The 23,089-nt window shown below is 39.3% G+C and overlaps 1 protein-coding gene across 1 annotated transcript; it reads left to right on the forward strand.

Moving 5' to 3' along the window:
- The first annotated feature begins 19,510 nt into the window (after positions 1-19,510).
- LOC100377924 (small ribosomal subunit protein mS34-like) lies at positions 19,511-22,708 on the forward strand. Its single transcript, XM_002735218.4, has 3 exons — positions 19,511-19,831; positions 21,703-21,745; positions 22,406-22,708. Exons 1-3 carry the CDS (start codon positions 19,598-19,600, stop codon positions 22,705-22,707), a joined length of 579 nt encoding a protein of 192 aa, XP_002735264.1. The 5' UTR covers positions 19,511-19,597; the 3' UTR covers position 22,708.
- Positions 22,709-23,089: the final 381 nt, after the last annotated feature.

The following is a 23,089-nucleotide window of genomic DNA, read 5'->3' on the forward strand; positions in this document are numbered from 1 at the left end:
GATTTCACTGTGTTTGCTGACATGTTATTTTAGTTATCTGTTGGAGCGGATTGTTATAACTTACCAGGGGTCCATACTAAACATGTTAGTGCTGTGAATCATCATACAGTGCCAACAGCTCTCAACAGCTGACTAGAAAAAAATATTCAATAATAATGCAGTTTTTTTTCTATAAATAAGTTTTGAGAGAAAATCACTGTTATTGCGTATTAGTTTAATCCATACTAACTAATAGATTTATTACTCAAGTTCTACATACACATGAAAAATAAGAAAAGCAATTAATTTTCAGAACTGTATGAATTACTGTGTTTATTAATATCTCCATCAAGGATTACTGTCAGCAGTGCTGCCATCAATAATAATGGAACATATTAAATTACTCATTTGAAAGTTATAACTGTTTTCATTTCCTCAAAACTCGTTAGTTTTCAGGAATTTATTAGCCTTCGACACTTGTACTAAAATGTGTGATGTGTGGCACAATGCTGTGTCAATTAATATTCACACCTTTTAGAAGGTAATCTGTCTCTTACCTAAAAATAGTGAAAATAATGCACTCGTTTGGTATAGCCATGGAACTATAAACCATGGTATAGCCTAGATACAATTATTATTATATATTTTTAAACAGCCTGACTGAGAGGGGGGGGGAGGGTCATAATAATATTTTAGGTTTCTAACCCCTTCACAGTTCAACATGAAGAGGCATTGTATTGGTCCTCTTTAAATTTCACTTGTTGCTATTAACTGAAGGTGTTACAGTCAGTTGATTGACCGGTATAACGTGATGTGGCTTGTTGCATTTTGTAACTGAATGGATGATTACGCATTCACATCATTATTCATTATATCGTGACATACAAAGTTTCTGTCACAGCTGTCATGAAGTGTTGGTGAATGAAGTTAGTAAATTGTCCTTGTTTTTTTTGTAAAAAATAAGATTTTTTGTAAAAAGCTTTTGTGACACTTTGACTTCTATCTATAGCTTTCTGCTCCTAGGAAGTGAAATCTACCAACACTTCAACAGGCATGAAAACTGAAGTTTTTTTTTTTGATCTATTGAAACTGGAAACAGTCTTGTCCTGGCAAGCTGTAAAAACAAACAAAAGAAGTTAATTATTCTTTTATGTGCCAGCTGCTTGTTTATTTCAGTACAGAAGTAGACATTGTCCTCCTCTGTGAATGTTAAATTTAAGTTACCATGGAAACAGATTAGTGCATACTGTTCAGGGTGTATTATTCACACACACACTATCCACATATAACCAAGCACTGAAAGGAATAACTTATCAGTAAGTATTTATTTAAATATTTGTTTCATATTGCATATTGATATTGAAAATAATATTTGTTTGATGAAATAATGATTTATGCAACTGTGCATGCTGTAATAAAAGCACATATGTATAGTTATATTATTTCAACAAAAATTGTTTTTGTGTATTATTAAATTTTTGATAAATCTAAATCATGAAACAAAAAATTATATTTACATACTTGTTACTTAAATATTACTTGTATATATGACAATCTGCTCACATACATACAAGTTGGACTCTGTAATTCCTACATATTCACCAATATCCATGTCATGCATTGCACTCTCAACACGGACAGACTTTGCTCATTGTAAAAAAAAACACAATAAAAAGTCACTATTTATATAAAAAAACATTTTTAGACTTCAGGGTGTTTGAGCAAACCCCACCTGGAAGCCCTTCTAGTTAAGGGTGCAGCATCTAAGATGGCTTGATAGATTGTACATTTCATACAAATAATTATTTATGTCATGCCACATTGTAGTAAGTTCAGTAGTTTTTTTAAAAAATTTTCATATAATAATACTAATTAAAAATTCAAATAGTGTAATTATAATACTAGTAATGATCTTAATTACACAGTATCAGTATCTTAGGTGAATCTATGATTTGAAGACGGGCTGAACAATGATCCAGTCCTGGAATAGATGTTATCAAAGACATTTATTATTTACTTTCCCCATGTATTATTACACTATTAAGTCCTGTAGTGATGTGTCTAAATTTACTGGGTGATATTTATGGCACAATTAGATGATGTGTAAACTGTCATCTTGCATAAACATCTCACTCTTGTGATAACACCACCAACCATTCATATCAACATAATAACCGGCCATTATTAAATATCTTATAGTTTCCCATCTTCCAAAGGCAATTTAAATTCGGCGCGGTATAAATAACAATGGTACTGTGTACAATGATGTAAACTAATATAAAAATAAAATTTGCGTTTTTTCGAATCCTCAAAACTCTGGAACTTTTTTTCCTAACGTTCCCAATCTGGGAGCATTGTCTAAAAAACGTAATCTTCCAATGCAATGGCCCAATGATTCAGCTTACTAGTACTGTGCCCGATTTGTGATACATTCATGGGCGAGTTTTAATCACTGAAGACAGAAATATCAGGCAGCACTGTCCGAGCTGACTATATCATGCTGTGCACTTAATATCAAACCATTCAAGATCCATTAATTAATACCGGTATCTCATCAATACGAGTACGTCATGACGTTTCCATACGTCACGCGGTCAAAGGTGACCCTTCCCTGGACGGGTATTTACGCTGGTATAGTCACAGCATGGAGGTAATAAGTTATTACCTCCATGGTCACAGATACCAGGGTATCCACGTACTGGCACATTTCTTAATTAATTCATATTAATGGGTATGTGCCAACTTGCATTGATAAGCATTGTAAATCAAGCGAGACAACGGCATTTATATTTGATTGAGTACATTTATCGTGATATACGCCAGGAATAGAGATTGTAAATACTAAGGATTGACTAATAGAAACACGTGACTGAGAGATTGTAGTACAACTTGGTTAATTATTTGTTAGTCTGAGATAGATTTTTATTTTCAGGATTATCTTAGTGTCTTTTTTTGGTTTTGCTCTACGTTATTGAATGTATAAAAGATTTTTTAAATTTTGTTCCATCTTTTCGACACTAAAATAACATCACCAAATTTCAGAGGTTAAGCCCTTACTGGTTTAATGTTTGTTAAACCCAACAAGTGAGTAAATAACTGCATAAGATTTGAGTGTGAATCTCGCTACTCCTTTCATGTTATGTAGATTTCATATTTTATAACATCTGCCACGGGTTCTACAAGTTCATCACGGTTAAAATAATGGCCAACCCTAACTAAAAAATTATTTCGAAATGATATATATCTATAAACACCAAACTTTTCCATGTATTAGGAGTTCTCAAATGAAAACGGCCCTGCCTCTGTTTTTATGGGGTCCCAATACGTGTGAAAAAGATTCAGTTTTCAAGTTGTCTCAGGTCAGTCTTTGCGATGGTGCGCGCCATGAATATAGATAGATATATTTAATTGGAATGGATGATGATGATGGATACAATACACAAAAAAACACGAAAAGTGACACGACAAAGCAAATACACATGCACAGAAAAAAACAATTAAAAAAAAAATGAAAATGGCAGAAAATCCAAGAATTTTGAAGGTCATTAGATGACATCCATGTCTAGGAAGTGTTGCTGTCCAGATTCAAAACAGATTCACAAATAATTGACCTAAAGGAATTGACAGGGATTCATTGCTCAAGATCAATCTGAATTTGTCGTCGTGGTTTATTTTACTGAAATTTTGGGATATATGCTTTGCTTCCGTAAATAGAATGTTTCTGTGCTAGACATAAACAGGGCAAAACATCACGAAATGTTGTTCATCTTCGATCTAATTTGTGTTACAGCATGGAGGTAGTTCTTTTCTACCTCCATGATTACAGAGAAGACATACCCTTTCATTTTCAGGCCCCTTTTCAATTCTCAGTGAATGGTTACTTAGACGAAGCTCACTAATTAATTCCCAGAGTTCAATATTTTTAATGTTTGTCAAATAATCCTCTTATTTTTTTTAAAAAAGTTTATTTCTTCCGTTGCCATTCATCTGTTTTCATCCTATATTTCATTTTTCATATAGTGTGATTACGGCATCAGTCGACACTTCATTATTAAGTCAAACAAATAATGTTTTTAAAAAGTGAGGTTGTTTGTTGGACTAATGTTCAGTTTATTTACTATCTGGATTAAAAAAGACAGGAATCAAGTGACAGACTAGTTATTTGAGCAAGAACAATAGTATCCCATGATTCAATACTGCACTCGCCAAGACTGAGGACCCCTATCGGCTTTAAGGGTTTTGCCATGAGAAATTCAGGGGTGGTAATTGTGAAGGAAAAATCTGCATCGAGACTAAACAAATTCTACAGGGAATTTTATCGTAACATGTCTATATACATACGAGACAAGTCACGCACACGTTTGATGAATGGATTTCAGTTCAAATCTTGGCACAGGAAATCCATATCTGTCACATCTCCCTACCCAGAGTTTCTAATTACCTATCCCTAAAAAAGTAATTTCGCTATTCGTTTAGACGTGATGACAGTGTAACCGGTAACTGTTAGCATTCATGCTTTATGATTGTAACGAGTTGATTTATATTCTATCATATTGTTGACCATGTTCATGTCACTCTGTGTCACCGAACTACTATTGCCACTACTGTCACCGGACTACTATTGCCACTACTGGCACCGGACTACTATTTCCACTACTGTCACCGGACTACTATTGCCACTACTGTCACCCCCCCTCAATACCACTATACCATATATGTAAAGCAAGTGTTAAAAGTGATCGTTAAAAATGTCCCGACATTTTCGTTCATGCCTCACATAGTTTCATTCATGTATACTGCAATATAGCATTGATAATGCAGTCAACTAGATACACATGACTAGCACTAATCAAAGCAGTCATCCAATGGAACCACTGACATACATGATACGTATGGCTATGTACCACTACATGTATTATTAGTGACCTATAGAGTACCATGAAGATGGTCAGGTCTCTCTCACAATTTAGCGAACGTTATGTTCATAGTATCTCATTTTAAATCAATCAATCAATCAATCAATCAATCAATCAATCAATCAATAAATAAATAAATAAATAAATAAATAAATAAATAAATAAATAAATAAATAAATAAATAAATAAATAAATAAATAAATAAATAAATAAATGGTTGTTGGTGATTTTTAAGTACATGTGGTGATTTATTCTCCAGTTTGGACTACATCTAGTTGTTGACGTTCATACAAATTCCACAAGCAATAAACAGAATACATACATACCCACCAAATTCAATCAAGTTCAATACTTCATTGTTATCTGATTGGTTGATTTGATTTTTAAAGGTCGTCACGCCAACCCACTTAATCTAATTTGATGTAAGGTTTTTTCATCAGTGCATATCTCCACAGTACCAGCAAGATGAGATTACGTTGCTACGGGAATATAAACCAGATTGGCAGTACCTCAACAGATGCATTGTGTTCACCCAGTGACAAAATGTGTTCACGCCATGACACTGTGTCCCGGTAAACTGCACTGCACACCAATATATACTGTCACGTGACGTTCTTTCTCATGCCCCTAAACACGTAAGACACAGTGGTGGATCCAGCAAAATGTATTTGGGGGGGGGGGGAAGCTTCGCTTAACATTACGAAGCAAAAATCGAAGAGAAGCTATGCGTAATCCAGATGATATGAATTGTCATGCGTTTGGGGGGGGGGGCATGGCCAAGATACTAGTAACCCACAGGGAATACACAGTAAGACAGGCATTACGTACAACCGTTGAGGACACGAACAAGATACTAGTAACCCCCAGTGAATACACCGTAAGACAGGCATTACGTACAACTGCTGGGGACACGAACAATATACTAGTAACCCCCAGTGAATACACCGTAAGACAGGCATTACGTACAACTGCTGGGGACACGAACAAGATACTAGTAACCCCCAGTGAATACACCGTAAGACAGGGATTACGTACAACCGTTGAGGACACGAACAAGATACTAGTAACCCCCAAGGAATACACCGTCAAACAGGCATTACGTACAACCGTTGGGGACACGAACAAGATACTAGTAACCCCCAGTGAATACACCGTAAGACAGGCATTACGTACAACCGTTGAGGACACGAACAAGATACTAGTAACCCCCAGTGAATACACCGTAAAACAGGCATTACGTACAACCGTTGGGGACACGAACAAGATACTAGTAACCCCCAGTGAATACACCGTAAGACAGGCATTACGTACAACCGTTGGGGACACGAACAAGATACTAGTAACCCCCAGTGAATACACCGTAAGATAGGCATTACGTACAACCGTTGAGGACACGAACAAGATACTAGTAACCCCCAAGGAATACACCGTAAAACAAGCATTACGTACAACCGTTGGGGACACGAACAAAATACTAGTAACCCCCAGTGAATACACCGTAAGACAGGCATTACGTACAACCGTTGGGGACACGAACAAGATACTAGTAACCCCCAGTGTATACACCGTAAGACAGGGATTACGTAAAACCGTTGAGGACACGAACAAGATACTAGTAACCCCAGTAAATACACCGTAAGACAGGGATTACGTACAACCGTTGAGGACACGAACAAGATACTAGTAACCCCCAGTGAATACACCGTAAGACAGGCATTAAGTACAACTGTTGGGGACACGAACAAGATACTAGTAACCCCCAGTGAATACACCATAAGACAGGGATTACGTACAACCGTTGAGGACACGAACAAGATACTAGTAACCCCCAGTGAATACACCGTAAGACAGGCATTACGTACAACTGTTGGGGACACGAACAAGATACTAGTAACCCCCCAGTGAATACACCATAAGACAGGCATTACGTACAACCGTTGGGGACACGAGCAAGATACTAGTAACCCCCAGTGAATACACCGTAAGAGAGGGATTACATACAACCGTTGAGGACACGAACAAGATACTAGTAACCCCAGTGAATACACCGTAAGACAGGGATTACGTACAACCGTTGAGGACACGAACAAGATACTAGTAACCCCCAGTGAATACACCGTAATACAGGCATTACGTACAACTGTTGGGGACACGAACAAGATACTAGTAACCCCCAGTGAATACACCGTAAGACAGGGATTACGTACAACCGTTGAGGACACGAACAAGATACTAGTAACCCCCAGTGAATACACCGTAAGACAGGCATTACGTACAACTGTTGGGGACACGAACAAGATACTAGTAACCCCCAGTGAATACACCATAAGACAGGCATTACATACAACTGTTGGGGACACGAACAAGATACTAGTAACCCCCAGGGAATACACCGAAAGACGGGCATTACGTACAACTGTTGGGGACACGAACAAGATACTAGTAACCCCCAGTGAATACACCGTAAGACAGGCATTACGTACAACTGTTGGGGACACGAACAAGATACTAGTAACCCCCAGGGAATACACCGTTAGACAGGCATTACGTACAACTGCTGGGGACACGAACAAGATACTAGTAACCCCCAGTGAATACACCGTAAGACAGGCATTACGTACAACCGTTGAGGACACGAACAAGATACTAGTAACCCCCAGGGAATACACCGTAAGACAGGCATTACGTACAACCGTTGGGGACACGAACAAGATACTAGTAACCCCCAAGGAATACACCGTAAAACAGGCATTATGTACAACCGTTGGGGACACGAACAAGATACTAGTAACCCCCAGTGAATACACCGTAAGACAGGCATTACGTACAACCGTTGAGGACACGAACAAGATACTAGTAACCCCCAGGGAATACACTGTAAGACAGGCATTACGTACAACCGTTGGGGACACGAACAAGATACTAGTAACCCCCAGTGAATACACCGTAAGACAGGCATTACGTACAACTGTTGGGGACACGAACAAGATACTAGTAACCCCCAGTGAATACACCGTAAGACAGGGATTACGTACAACCGTTGAGGACACGAACAAGATACTAGTAACCCCCAGGGAATACACCGTAAGACAGGCATTACGTACAACCGTTGGGGACACGAACAAGATACTAGTAACCCCCAGTGAATACACCGTAAGACAGGCATTATGTACAACTGTTGGGGACACGAACAAGATACTAGTAACTCCCAGGGAATACACCGTAAGACAGGCATTATGTACAACCGTTGAGGACACGAACAAGATACTAGTAACCCCCAGGGAATACACTGTAAGACAGGCATTACGTACAACCGTTGGGGACACGAACAAGATACTAGTAACCCCCAGTGAATACACCGTAAGACAGGGATTACGTACAACCGTTGAGGACACGAACAAGATACTAGTAACCCCCAGGGAATACACCGTAAGACAGGCATTACGTACAACCGTTGGGGACACGAACAAGATACTAGTAACCCCCAGTGAATACACCGTAAGACAGGCATTACGTACAACCGTTGAGGACACGAACAAGATACTAGTAACCCCCAGGGAATACACCGTAAGACAGGCATTACGTACAACCGTTGGGGACACGAACAAGATACTAGTAACCCCCAGTGAATACACCGTAAGACAGGGATTACGTACAACCGTTGAGGACACGAACAAGATACTAGTAACCCCCAGTGAATACACCGTAAGACAGGCATTACGTACAACTGTTGGGGACACGAACAAGATACTAGTAACTCCCAGGGAATACACCGTAAGACAGGCATTATGTACAACCGTTAAGGACACGAACAAGATACTAGTAACCCCCAGTGAATACACCGTAAGACAGGCATTACGTACAACCGTTGGGGACACGAACAAGATAATAGTAACCGCCAGTGATTACACCGTAAGACAGGCATTACGTACAACCGTTGGGGACACGAACAAGATACTAGTAACCCCCAGTGAATACACCGTAAGACAGGCATTACGCACAACCGTTGAGGACACGAACAAGATACTAGTAACCCCAGTGAATACACCGTAAGGCAGGCATTACGTACAACCGTTGAGGACACGAACAAGATACTAGTAACCCACAGGGAATACACCGTAAGACAAGCATTACGTACAACCGTTGAGGACACGAACAAGATACTAGTAACCCCAGTGAATACACCGTAAGACAGGCATTACGTACAACCGTTGAGGACACCAACAAGATACTAGTAACCCCCAGGGAATACACCGTAAGACAGGCATTACGTACAACCGTTGAGGACACGAACAAGATACTAGTGACCCCCAGGGAATACACCGTAAGACAGGCATTACGTACAACCGTTGAGGACACGAACAAGATACTAGTAACCCCCAGTGAATACACAGAAAGACAGGCATTACGTACAACCGTTGAGGACACGAACAAGATACTAGTAACCCCCAGTGAATACACCGTAAGACAGGCATTACGTACAACTGTTGGGGACACGAACAAGATACTAGTAACCCCCAGTGAATACACCGTAAGACAGGCATTACGTACAACTGTTGGGGACACGAACAAGATACTAGTAACCCCCAGGGAATACACCGTAAGACGGGCATTACGTACAACCGTTGGGGACACGAACAAGACACTAGTAACCCTCAGGGAATACACCGTAAGACAGGCATTACGTACAACCGTTGGGGACACGAACAAGATACTAGTAACCCCAGTGAATACACCGTAAGACAGGCATTACGTACAACCGTTGGGGACACGAACAAGATACTAGTAACCCCCAGGAATACACCGTAAGACAGGCATTACATACAACCGTTGAGGACACGAACAAGATACTAGTAACCCCCAGTGAATACACCGAAAGACAGGCATTACGTACAACCGTTGAGAACACGAACAAGATACTAGTAACCCCCAGTGAATACACCGTAAGACAGGCATTACGTACAACTGTTGGGGACACGAACAAGATACTAGTAACCCCCAGTGAATACACCATAAGACAGGCATTACGTACAACTGTTGGGGACACGAACAAGATACTAGTAACCCCCAGGGAATACACCGTAAGACGGGCATTACGTACAACCATTGGGGACACGAACAAGACACTAGTAACCCTCAGGGAATACACCGTAAGACAGGCATTACGTACAACCGTTGGGGACATGAACAAGACACTAGTAACCCCTAAGGAATACACCGTAAGACAGGCATTACGTACAACTGTTGGGGACACGAACAAGATACTAGTAACCCCCAGTGAATACACCATTAGACAGGCATTACGTACAACTGCTGGGGACACGAACAAGATACTAGTAACCCCCAGTGAATACACCGTAAGACAGGCATTACGTACAACTGTTGGGGACACGAACAAGATACTAGTAACCCCAAGTGAATACACCGTAAGACAGGCATTACGTACAACTGTTGGGGACACGAACAAGATACTAGTAACCCCCAGTGAATACACCATAAGACAGGCATTACGTACAACTGCTGGGGACACGAACAAGATACTAGTAACCCCCAGTGAATACACCATTAGACAGGCATTACGTACAACTGCTGGGGACACGAACAAGATACTAGTAACCCCCAGTGAATACACCGTAAGACAGGCATTACGTACAACTGTTGGGGACACGAACAAGACACTAGTAACCCCCAAGGAATACACTGTAAGACAGGCATTACGTACAACTGTTGGGGACACGAACAAGATACTAGTAACTCCCAGGGAATACACTGTAAGACAGGCATTATGTACAACCGTTGAGGACACGAACAAGATACTAGTAACCCCCAGGGAATACACTGTAAGACAGGCATTACGTACAACCGTTGGGGACACGAACAAGATACTAGTAACTCCCAGAGAATACACCGTAAGACAGGCATTACGTACAACCGTTGGGGACACGAACAAGATACTAGTAACCCCCAGTGAATACACCGTAAGACAGGGATTACGTACAACCGTTGAGGACACGAACAAGATACTAGTAACCCCCAGGGAATACACCGTAAGACAGGCATTACGTACAACCGTTGGGGACACGAACAAGATACTAGTAACCCCCAGTGAATACACCGTAAGACAGGCATTACATACAACCGTTGAGGACACGAACAAGATACTAGTAACCCCCAGGGAATACACCGTAAGACAGGCATTACGTACAACCGTTGGGGACACGAACAAGATACTAGTAACCCCCAGTGAATACACCGTAAGACAGGGATTACGTACAACCGTTGAGGACACGAACAAGATACTAGTAACCCCCAGTGAATACACCGTAAGACAGGCATTACGTACAACTGTTGGGGACACGAACAAGATACTAGTAACTCCCAGGGAATACACCGTAAGACAGGCATTATGTACAACCGTTAAGGACACGAACAAGATACTAGTAACCCCCAGTGAATACACCGTAAGACAGGCATTACGTACAACCGTTGGGGACACGAACAAGATACTAGTAACCCCCAGTGAATACACCGTAAGACAGGCATTACGTACAACCGTTGGGGACACGAACAAGATACTAGTAACCCCCAGTGAATACACCGTAAGACAGGCATTACGCACAACCGTTGAGGACACGAACAAGATACTAGTAACCCCAGTGAATACACCGTAAGACAGGCATTACGTACAACCGTTGAGGACACGAACAAGATACTAGTAACCCACAGGGAATACACCGTAAGACAAGCATTACGTACAACCGTTGAGGACACGAACAAGATACTAGTAACCCCAGTGAATACACCGTAAGACAGGCATTACGTACAACCGTTGAGGACACGAACAAGATACTAGTAACCCCCAGGGAATACACCGTAAGACAGGCATTACGTACAACCGTTGAGGACACGAACAAGATACTAGTGACCCCCAGGGAATACACCGTAAGACAGGCATTACGTACAACCGTTGAGGACACGAACAAGATACTAGTAACCCCCAGTGAATACACCGAAAGACAGGCATTACGTACAACCGTTGAGGACACGAACAAGATACTAGTAACCCCCAGGGAATACACCGTAAGACAGGCATTACGTACAACTGTTGGGGACACGAACAAGATACTAGTAACCCCCAGTGAATACACCGTAAGACAGGCATTACGTACAACTGTTGGGGACACGAACAAGATACTAGTAACCCCCAGGGAATACACCGTAAGACGGGCATTACGTACAACCGTTGGGGACACGAACAAGACACTAGTAACCCTCAGGGAATACACCGTAAGACAGGCATTACGTACAACCGTTGGGGACACGAACAAGATACTAGTAACCCCCAAGGAATACACCGTAAGACAGGCATTACATACAACCGTTGAGGACACGAACAAGATACTAGTAACCCCCAGTGAATACACCGAAAGACAGGCATTACGTACAACCGTTGAGAACACGAACAAGATACTAGTAACCCCCAGTGAATACACCGTAAGACAGGCATTACGTACAACTGCTGGGGACACGAACAAGATACTAGTAACCCCCAGTGAATACACCATTAGACAGGCATTACGTACAACTGCTGGGGACACGAACAAGATACTAGTAACCCCCAGTGAATACACCGTAAGACAGGCATTACGTACAACTGTTGGGGACACGAACAAGACACTAGTAACCCCCAAGGAATACACCATTAGACAGGCATTACGTACAACTGCTGGGGACACGAACAAGATACTAGTAACCCCCAGTGAATACACCGTAAGACAGGCATTACGTACAACTGCTGGGGACACGAACAAGATACTAGTAACCCCCAGTGAATACACCATTAGACAGGCATTACGTACAACTGCTGGGGACACGAACAAGATACTAGTAACCCCCAGTGAATACACCGTAAGACAGGCATTACGTACAACTGCTGGGGACACGAACAAGATACTAGTAACCCCCAGTGAATACACCATTAGACAGGCATTACGTACAACTGCTGGGGACACGAACAAGATACTAGTAACCCCCAGTGAATACACCGTAAGACAGGCATTACGTACAACTGCTGGGGACACGAACAAGATACTAGTAACCCCCAGTGAATACACCGTAAGACAGGCATTACGTACAACCGTTGGGGACACGAACAAGATACTAGTAACCCCCAGTGAATACACCGTAAGACAGGCATTACGTACAACCGTTGGGGACACGAACAAGATACTAGTAACCCCAGTGAATACACCGTAAGACAGGCATTACGTACAACTGTTGGGGACACGAACAAGATACTAGTAACCCCCAGTGAATACACCATTAGACAGGCATTACGTACAACTGCTGGGGACACGAACAAGATACTAGTAACCCCCAGTGAATACATCGTAAGACAGGCATTACGTACAACTGCTGGGGACACGAACAAGATACTAGTAACCCCCAGTGAATACACCATTAGACAGGCATTACGTACAACTGCTGGGGACACGAACAAGATACTAGTAACCCCCAGTGAATACACCGTAAGACAGGCATTACGTACAACTGCTGGGGACACGAACAAGATACTAGTAACCCCCAGTGAATACACCATTAGACAGGCATTACGTACAACTGCTGGGGACACGAACAAGATACTAGTAACCCCCAGTGAATACACCGTAAGACAGGCATTACGTACAACTGCTGGGGACACGAACAAGATACTAGTAACCCCCAGTGAATACACCGTAAGACAGGCATTACGTACAACCGTTGGGGACACGAACAAGATACTAGTAACCCCAGTGAATACACCGTAAGACAGGCATTACGTATAACCGTTGGGGACACGAACAAGATACTAGTAACCCCCAGTGAATACACCGTAAGACAGGCATTACGTACAACTGTTGGGGACACGAACAAGATACTAGTAACCCCCAGTGAATACACCGTACTATGATCGAAGAGGTTATGCTATAATTCACTTTACGGTTACGGTCACCGAAAAACAGGCATTACGTACAACCGTTGAGGACACGAACAAGATACTAGTAACCCCCAAACGGTTACGGTTTATATTAATCTGCAATTTGTGTCTGCTGAATAAATTTAAATTTCTGACGTAGTATTGACTACAATTGACGATTGTACAGTCTTACAATAAAAACGCATGTTGCTTGTACATTTGGGGATGACAGGGACTGACTAGATTTTAGGGTAGCAATCCTACTTCAGGCACATATAATTATCACATTACCACACTCCCTCCCGCCGGTCCCTGTCCACAACGTACTTCTAGCATGTTCCCTAAATTTTACACATCCTGGAACATCCTTGGAGTACACATTTACCGTCATTGGTGATTTCTCAACTACCCGATATGTGAGCAGTTGTCATTGGAAATTGTGCAGTTCAGGGTAGGCAATGCTTCCAAAAAGTACCCTTTTGGTGTCATTAATCGCGAGGGAACTACTACATGAATCCTCGGTTGACGTATTATGCTTCTAGTAGCACTAAATAACTTGTGTTTCGTACATTATGTATAGTAGTCGGGCTGTATCCACACACTGTACACCTCAGGCTGTTACTACAGACGACGCTTTATTGCCGCTCTTTCAGAGCTATGTTATCATTGGTGTTCATTATGTCTGGCTTTAATTGGGAAATCAATCAAGTGACAACATTCAATTAGAATTCTAACCAGCGAAGTTTCCGGAAATTGGTTTTTAAATTGTCGTTGAAATGCAAACACGAATGGTAACATAACATAGATGTCAAAGTTCACATCCGGGCATTGTATTGTACAATATAACGGTATACGATGGTAGTCCTGCAAGAACATAGTCGTGTCATTTAGTATCCCCTTTGGGTTCAAAACAGCTTTTTTTGTATGAATCTATTATAAATTGTCACACACAAATCGTTGAAAATTTAAAGAAACATTAAAAATAATTGCGCATCCTAATAAATTGTACGGCCTGATGTCAATCGCTGAATAAGGAGAAGTGCAACTTGAACACAGTATTTGGTCCACGTGAGGTGCCTCAAATGTACCTGCAGTCCTTAATTTAGAGATGTGTCTCATACCAAAGTATATGTACAATAAATGCAACAAAACATACCAATTCACATTCTTGTGTGCTCTTATTAACATAAGAAAAACTGTAATCAACAATAACTTATGTATTCGACAGCTGCGTCGTCCTCTCTCTTAGCTTGTCTGGTTTGTACCCGCAAGCAATATTTTCAGTGCATATGATTACTTCATCCTATGATTTACCTCAAAATCTACACCACGGGGATAACATGCGATCAAAATATGGAAACGCAATCCCAAGTTTTCGTACAAATAAAGACCCCAAACTAAAACAAAATGCTAGCGCCTCACCCCTATTTTAAAACCTCTAATAATGAAGTTACCTTTCTAGTGTACACTAGCATGTACGTTGCCGTTGCAGTCCATGCATAACTATCGTGGATTTGTTGCTTACTAGTTAAGGTCGACATTTTCAGATCTTAAACATTTTCAATTTTGAATTATTTGTATCTCACTGTTGGTTTTACGTAATATTTGGGAACGGGCCACACGTGTGTATAAGGACCACCCACCATTATGTATATGTGAATATTTACAGTGAAAATATCTTGTAGATATATATTATCCGGGACTTGAAATTTCGCTTACGCGTGTTGGTACTGGTACACTAGCAACAAGGCTTTCTACTTGTGTTTACGTTTTGAGATAAAGACCACTTTAACATTGTTCAATTGGAATGCACGTTATTTCATAAGATCAGCGTAGCCCGCATGGTAGCTATAACTCGCATTTGTGATTGACTAACACTTGACCCTAAAAAGCGAATACAACATATGGTCCCAGCTAATCTTTTTTGTGTAGGTTGCCTTGATTACTTTGACCTGAATGACATCATGATGTTAACCCATGATGCATCGCGATATATATATATATATATATATATATATATATATATATATATATATATATATATATATATATATATATATATATATATATATATATATATATATATATATATATATATTTAGTGTAGTGTAGTGTAGTGTAGTGTAGTGTAGTGTAGTGTAGTGTAGTGTAGTGTAGTGTAGTGTAGTGTAGTGTAGTGTAGTGTAGTGGTAATATTCAAGTATAACAACGCACGTTTATTGGCCCTCTTTTCCGAATATAATTAAAACATTTATATTAGTTGTAAACAAGAATTAATTTGTATCGTTGTTATAAAGTACGTAAAGTAATATGGAGACGTTTTGAAAGACTTTCCATTACTGACGGATATAAATATATATATATAGATGTCTGTCTGTTATCGCCTGGGGCAGAATTGGTGCGGTATATACATTGCCATTAACCGTAAAGTGAAACGAATCTGGTACACCGTGTGCAGTCATGTAGTGATGTCTTCTATCAGACCGCTTCAATTATAACCCTTATATAATTGGTAAAACGATAGCCTGCTTCTGTTTGTAGAAAAAGCACAGAGTTATTACGGAGTTTCGAACCCTCCATGAGGGATTCATATATGTAAACCGTATTGGCAGAAATGTGATAGTGTTTAATAAACAGTAGCAGACTATTACTAGTATCTGCAGCCTATGTACTCTTAGAGCGGCCGCCGGCGATATCACATCCGCTGCCGAATGCAACAGACTAATCATTATTAATCACTTTCCCGCCTAAACATATCAAGCAAATATATCCAGCTGTCTCATTATTATTGAGCAAGTCAGTGATCAATGACGTCATCGTAATCACGAACACATATAGGCTGCATGGTTTCTAAATTAGTGACCCTTAACTATTAATACACTAATAAACATAAATAAACTAAACTAAATAACTAAATAAATAAATAAATAAATAAATAAATAAATAAATAAATAAATAAATAAATAAATAAATAAATAAATAAATAAATAAACAAATAAATAAATAAATAAATAAATAAATAAATAAATAAATAAATAAATAAATAAATAAATAAATAAATAAATAAATAAATAAATAGCAAGTTTCCACATTTAGTACAATAGAAGTAGATACCATTCTGACTAAGTTATTTTTTTTATTCTCATATTTTAGTGGGCTTTCGCGATTACCAGAAAAAAAGATTAATTATATTAAATAATTATAAAAAAGCCCAAACTATGATCTTATTTTCATCGGATTGGAGTAAATACATGTACAACTACTAGTATTCGACCCTCGAGGTGAGGATCAGAAAAGTGCTCGTCGTACGTGCCGAATATACCTTGAACTTTTAACTTCCTACAACGAACAATACCGTACGAGGTGTTTTGTTGTAACTTACTCGTAACTCATTGGATCCCACTATTGGAACGTACGTCATGATTTCAATAGAAATACCCTTGGGCAAGATTTGTACGTCCTTTCAAGTATTGCTGTATGTATTCAAATCACGTTTCAGTAGAATGAATGACACGTATTACCACAACACACATGACTGCATGTGTATTCACACCGTTGACCTCGTTCCCGGTTGACCACCGACACCATTTATTGCTGTTAAAGTGAAAGACATATCGAATAAAAGTTGTTGAGTACATGCACTATAAAGAAGACTAATTAAACCGTGCCTTTTGCGGGTTTATAACTTGTCTTGAGCCCCTGGGTTTTGACCGTATTTTCAAATCAATAATATATCCGTAAGTAGTAACCAAAATATATAACTTGTGATATGTCATACATACAAGTCGATAAGTTGGTTTATAACTTTCATTTTCAAATTGGAAGTCTTCTACTAAAATACAGCTGTGTTACATTCGCTAGTACAGCAGTTGTCACGTACTCGTTAAAACAACCTGGCGATAACTGCCCGGTCACGAACCGACCGCCTGTCACTCGTAAATGGTTCACTTCGTCCGTTATGGCACGACACAAATACCAATTTTAAAGTTAGGGATAGTCCATTCTATTTGGGCTGTTTTTATAAATGTTGTTATAATCTGCCAAAAAACAATTGTCGACGTCCCTATTTCTGTGTCACTGCCTCGTTTTGACGTCCCTATTTCTGTGTCACTGCCTCGTTTAAAAAAAAAGTAAAATTGTATCTTTATCTGTAAATAATAACAAAACATCTCAATGAACAGTTCTTCTGAAATAAATAAAATATATACATTCTCACTACATGCGTTTCGTTTATGCATTGAATACCTTTCGTTCTTCTGAAATAAATAAAATATATACATTCTCACTACATGCGTTTCGTTTATTCATCTTCGCTCGCCAATATTTCATTTATTCGGCCATGCTTTTCTTTGGACCACATAGTTAGCACAACGCCTCCTAGCGGCAAAACATGCTGAAACACCACAACGCCTCCTAGCGGCAAAACATACTGAAACACCACACGATATTGACTGAAAAAAATACTTCGAGAAACAAATGTGTGTAAGTGTTGAGACAAAATACGATTTATTGTCATAACCATTCTTTATCAATTGATAAATACTCTAGATCATGTACTTACGATTGTATCAACTTAGAATATTTTGTTTGACTTTCACCACGAAGTGTAATTCCATGTTCACAAAACACAGATGAAAAAGAACGGTCATCGAACTACGTCAAACTTTGAAATAGCTAGATGCATCCTATTTTAAAATAGACTTTTTAAAAATTATATACATCTTGGATAAGCGAAAGGGTGGTTAAAATAGCAAGTTAGCTAAAATACGTAATTGAAATATTATGTTTACCATACATAGGGTTGGAGCATAATGAGTGCCTTAGTTGTCGAATCTCTGAGTTACTGAAACTGTCGAATCTCTGAGTTACTGAAACTGTCGAATCTCTGAGTTACTGAGACTGTCGAATCTCTGAGTTACTGAAACTGTCGAATCTCTGAGTTACTGAAACTGTCGAATTTCTGAGTTACTGAGACTGTCGAGTCTCTGAGTTACTGAAACTGTCGAGTCTCTGAGTTACTGAAACTGTCGAATCTCTGAGTTACTGAAACTGTCGAATCTCTGAGTTACTGAAACTGTCGAATCTCTGAGTTACTGAGACTGTAGAATCTCTGAGTTACTGAGACTGCCGGGTCTCTGAGTTACTGAAACTGTCGAATCTCTGAGTTACTGAGACTATCGAGTCTCTGAGTTACTGAGACTGTCGAGTCTGAGTTACTGAGACTGTCGAGTCTCTGAGTTACTGAGACTGTCGAGTTTCTGAGTTACTGAGACTGTCGAGTCTGAGTTACTGAGACTGTCGAGTCTCTGAGTTACTGAGACTGTCGAGTCTCTGAGTTACTGAGACTATGTGTTCTACAAGACTACTATGTGTGACATCATTATCATTGATTGTATTCACGCGTCTAACCTTGACAATTTCGATGTAAAACACTCAGGAAACTGGAACCCCTCTTCCTAGAATGGCCAAGTTGATCCTTCTTTTTCGTTATTTTTCATCATTTAGCGTGACTGTGAAATCTACCCGGCCAGCTTATTTAGTTTGTCAGGAATGTACATTTTTATCACAGAGGGACTGTGGTTTTATACTGTGTTTGAACACTGATGGCGGCAGCCTGCATCACGAAAGTTTATAGTCCACGACGTTTGGGGGCGCAAACTACTGGGAATATTACAAATGGCGGCGCCCATTAGAAACACGAGCGTGTGAAATTCGTCAAACATTTTAGCCGTTTAAACATACCATCATGCCCAGAAAAATTACCAACATACACCACCTGGTAGGAAACTTTTCTCCGTTTTCTAGGAATGAAATTTTCCAGAAATTCTTTTTTACTGGCAACAATTTATTCAACGTTTGCATGAAATGTCCAAAGTTTGGAATCGGCCGCATTGCAACACGACAAAGGTGGACGTTACTGTATCCGAACGAACCGTCTTACTTCCAGATTACACGCGTTAAAATAGACCCATCAAGAAAGGTGAGTGACGTGCAAGATGCAGATTTGTATGTTACTACACTTTAGTGTACATGAATGTGTGCAGCCGTGGTTTTGCGTCATTTTTGGTCCTGAGTTGGATTATCTCGAGTTGGGTTTCACACTCATTAGCCCTGAGTACAGTCCTGTAGGTTGGCCTCCTTCCGCTGATCATTTGGCCCCCACAGTCCTGAGAAGTCGCATAGAGCGGGGATTCGACACTATTGTGAAGGAATGTATCAGATGGTTTAAGAGGCATTCAGCTTTGCAGTTAAAAAATAAGCAAGTCGTCAAATCTAACTATTGTAAATACCTTAACTGGAAGCGAAATTACATTAGATTACCCACTAGGGTCGATCAAATCGACATTTTACAACATCAACCGAAAATATACGCCGCCATCTTGTTCTTGACGCATTCATAAACAAAACGTTGTTTCGTTGCGTAAAACTTGCTTTCGCCAACGTTCCAGTACTGTAGGTTCATTTTTCGGCCACAAAAAAGGTATTTGTGATCGCTAGATTGGTCGATAAATGTTTTAGCTGGTTACAATCATGAAAACTGCAGTACGGTTCTCCGCCATAAATTTGTAGGTGGGTGTCGAATCCTCGGTCTATGCCACTTCTCAGGACTGTAGGGGCTGAATGATCAGCGGAAGGAGGCCAACCTACAGGACTGTACTCAAGGCTACACACTAATCAACTCTGTGCATCCACTCTTTACATAAATTAATTTGAATTGATACGCTTCTGAAATTGAAAATAGCACAGTAATCTTGTGACAGGAAGATTGTCCGCACCAGATGGGGATGGGGATCGCAGCAGTCCAGGGTGCCTATGCCAACTTGTCAGGCTACCACAACGGGTAATTCTTGTACATCAGAATCAGTTAACACAGATGTAAAGCGATCATGAAAAGCATCGACAATGGTGATAGTTAAAATAAATATAAAATCATATGTATGTAACAAAAAACAATACATAAAATTAAATCGCAGTTTCTCCCCTGATAGAGGGACTGTGATTAAATATATAAAATAAACTGAATTGTGACACTGTACAAATACATCAGATTACCACAATATTCATAATTAAGAGTCCTCAGTCACCTTCTCGCCATGCACAAAGTCAATATTATTGGCAACTGATGCACTCTTGTATTTTGATTTGGTAGAATTCCCAAAATGCTTTGGATTATGCAAAACCCATTGTTCAATGTCAGATATGTACAGTAGTCCATAATTTAAAGTTTCACAATTTCTTAAAGGATGTTCATAAATTGACATATATTTTGCATTTGAATTTCCGCTTTCTTTCAATCTTTTTCAAGACAGATCAAGTCAGACATTGTCATACTAATTTTTAACAAATTGCATTTACCAGTATAACCACATAACATTTCTGTCGAATGCATCAATACGGCATCCCACCAATGCACTTCTTTGAGTTTGGGGAGATTTCTGATAAGATTTTACTTATTTTTATGTAATCTTGTAAATTCTGAGTTTTATGAGGTTAATATGGGGATATCGCAAAATGTGCATGGGGTCAGTACGGCGATTTATCATATCAGCCAACATGTAGCGATGTTTGAGCGTTTGCATTCAGTAACTGGTTTCTATTACTGTGGCACACTATAGCGTTTTTGCATCCTCAAAATGGGTGTATTATATCTGGGTTCCAAGAGAATGCCACTATTGAAAACTCAATTAAGAATTGTATGAAATGTGCTAAATATGATGGTAGTATTTTCTTAACCTAAATTACCAACTCAATGTAGCACATATACTGAGATCAACTATATCATTGCACACTTAGTATAGGTTGATAATGTATTTAGTAATCAGAATTACATGTTGATCTCTTTGTTTTCAGGATCTTGATGGAGGAAAAATATGGGGTGTGAAGACCTGGAGAGGTATGCATGCTGAAATTATTTGTAAACCTTTATTGGTATCTTCAGTCCAAATGAAATATTTGATGGTCTGAGTTTGTGCTTATTACGGGAAATATTTCTGAATCGTTCTATTTTCAATTTAGCAGCATTTTCATAGAACAAAATAAAATCCCACTAAAATATTGTCTATTTTCCAATAATTTTGAACATGGAAAAGTACCTTGTAAGACAGTATATCTTTTTTTTAAAACCATATGTCACCAAGCAAAATTTTGAGATGGATCCTCGCCATAGCAATGAATGGTAGAATACCCTAAAACAGACAAAACATGCTATTTTCACTATATTGTATTGATCAATTTTATTGAACTGAGCAAAGGTAACCCATATTTTTAATCCATTTTTTCATTCTTGTAATATGATACAATATGCATCAAACATGTCAAAATAAAAAAAAATGACTACATGATTTAATTTTGAGTAATCTTAGAGGAAATATGAATAATATAGTAGGGATTATGATTATTGCATATTAAAATGTTGGTTTTGTATCTGATAAAATACTAAACTACATTAATGTGCAACTGCTAAATATATCACACATCAGTGTCGTTCATAATTCATTGGCAATTACATACTAATTTGTATGTTATTTTTAGTTTATGAATGGTTATTTTGTAGGTTACAGAATTGAAGAAGAAAAGCTGATTACTTCTGCTTTCAAGAAAGAGTGGATACTCATAAGGAAAAGTGATGAGAAAGAGTTTTGTGAATTTCAATCAGACCCCCTCAGAGACTTTGCAGTTGTACCAAGTCATCGGCCATTGCCACCATTGCTGAAAGCTATGGTTTTGCAACAGTATGATAATCGTAATATTGATACGGATGAAGAACCAATGTTGAAACTAGTTGTTGAGAAAGGACCTGAGACTAGATTGCTGCAACCAGAAGACGTGGAAAGATTAAAGCAAACTACTTCCTAAAGCAATGTAGTTTGTGATTTGTTTGATAACAAAATACTACTCTTAGTCTTATGTACAACTCTGAAATATATAATGATTCTCACAGTACATGCGTTCATGCACAGTTCCTTAGCATGGGCTAACGTTTGCTTGTACTAAGAAATTGAGCATGAACGCTTAGTACGTATTAAGAAATAACTACACCTAGTTACATCTAAGCAGCTTTAAGACATGGTTCTGGCCCAAAATATGGACTAATGAACTTTGTGCGCCCTCTAAAATGACCTTTGGCAACAAAATACCATTGGGGAGATTTACTATATTAGTTCTGGTATATCATTTTGTACATGGTGACCATCAAAACCAATTTGTTCTCAAGAAAAACAAAAAAATGCTGTCAGTG

Source organism: Saccoglossus kowalevskii, chromosome 8, assembly GCF_978046115.1.
Source record: "Saccoglossus kowalevskii chromosome 8, keSacKowa6.1, whole genome shotgun sequence".
Taxonomy (NCBI): Eukaryota; Metazoa; Hemichordata; class Enteropneusta; family Harrimaniidae; genus Saccoglossus; species Saccoglossus kowalevskii.

Excerpts from the sequence above, each read along its gene's own strand:
- LOC100377924 (XM_002735218.4), top strand. The coding sequence starts at position 19,598 with ATGCCCAGAAAAATTACCAACATACACCACCTGGTAGGAAACTTTTCT. Across the intron at positions 19,832-21,702 it reads AAATAGACCCATCAAGAAAG|GATCTTGATGGAGGAAAAAT; the intron begins GTGAGTGACGTG and ends CTTTGTTTTCAG. Across the intron at positions 21,746-22,405 it reads GGGTGTGAAGACCTGGAGAG|GTTACAGAATTGAAGAAGAA; the intron begins GTATGCATGCTG and ends GTTATTTTGTAG.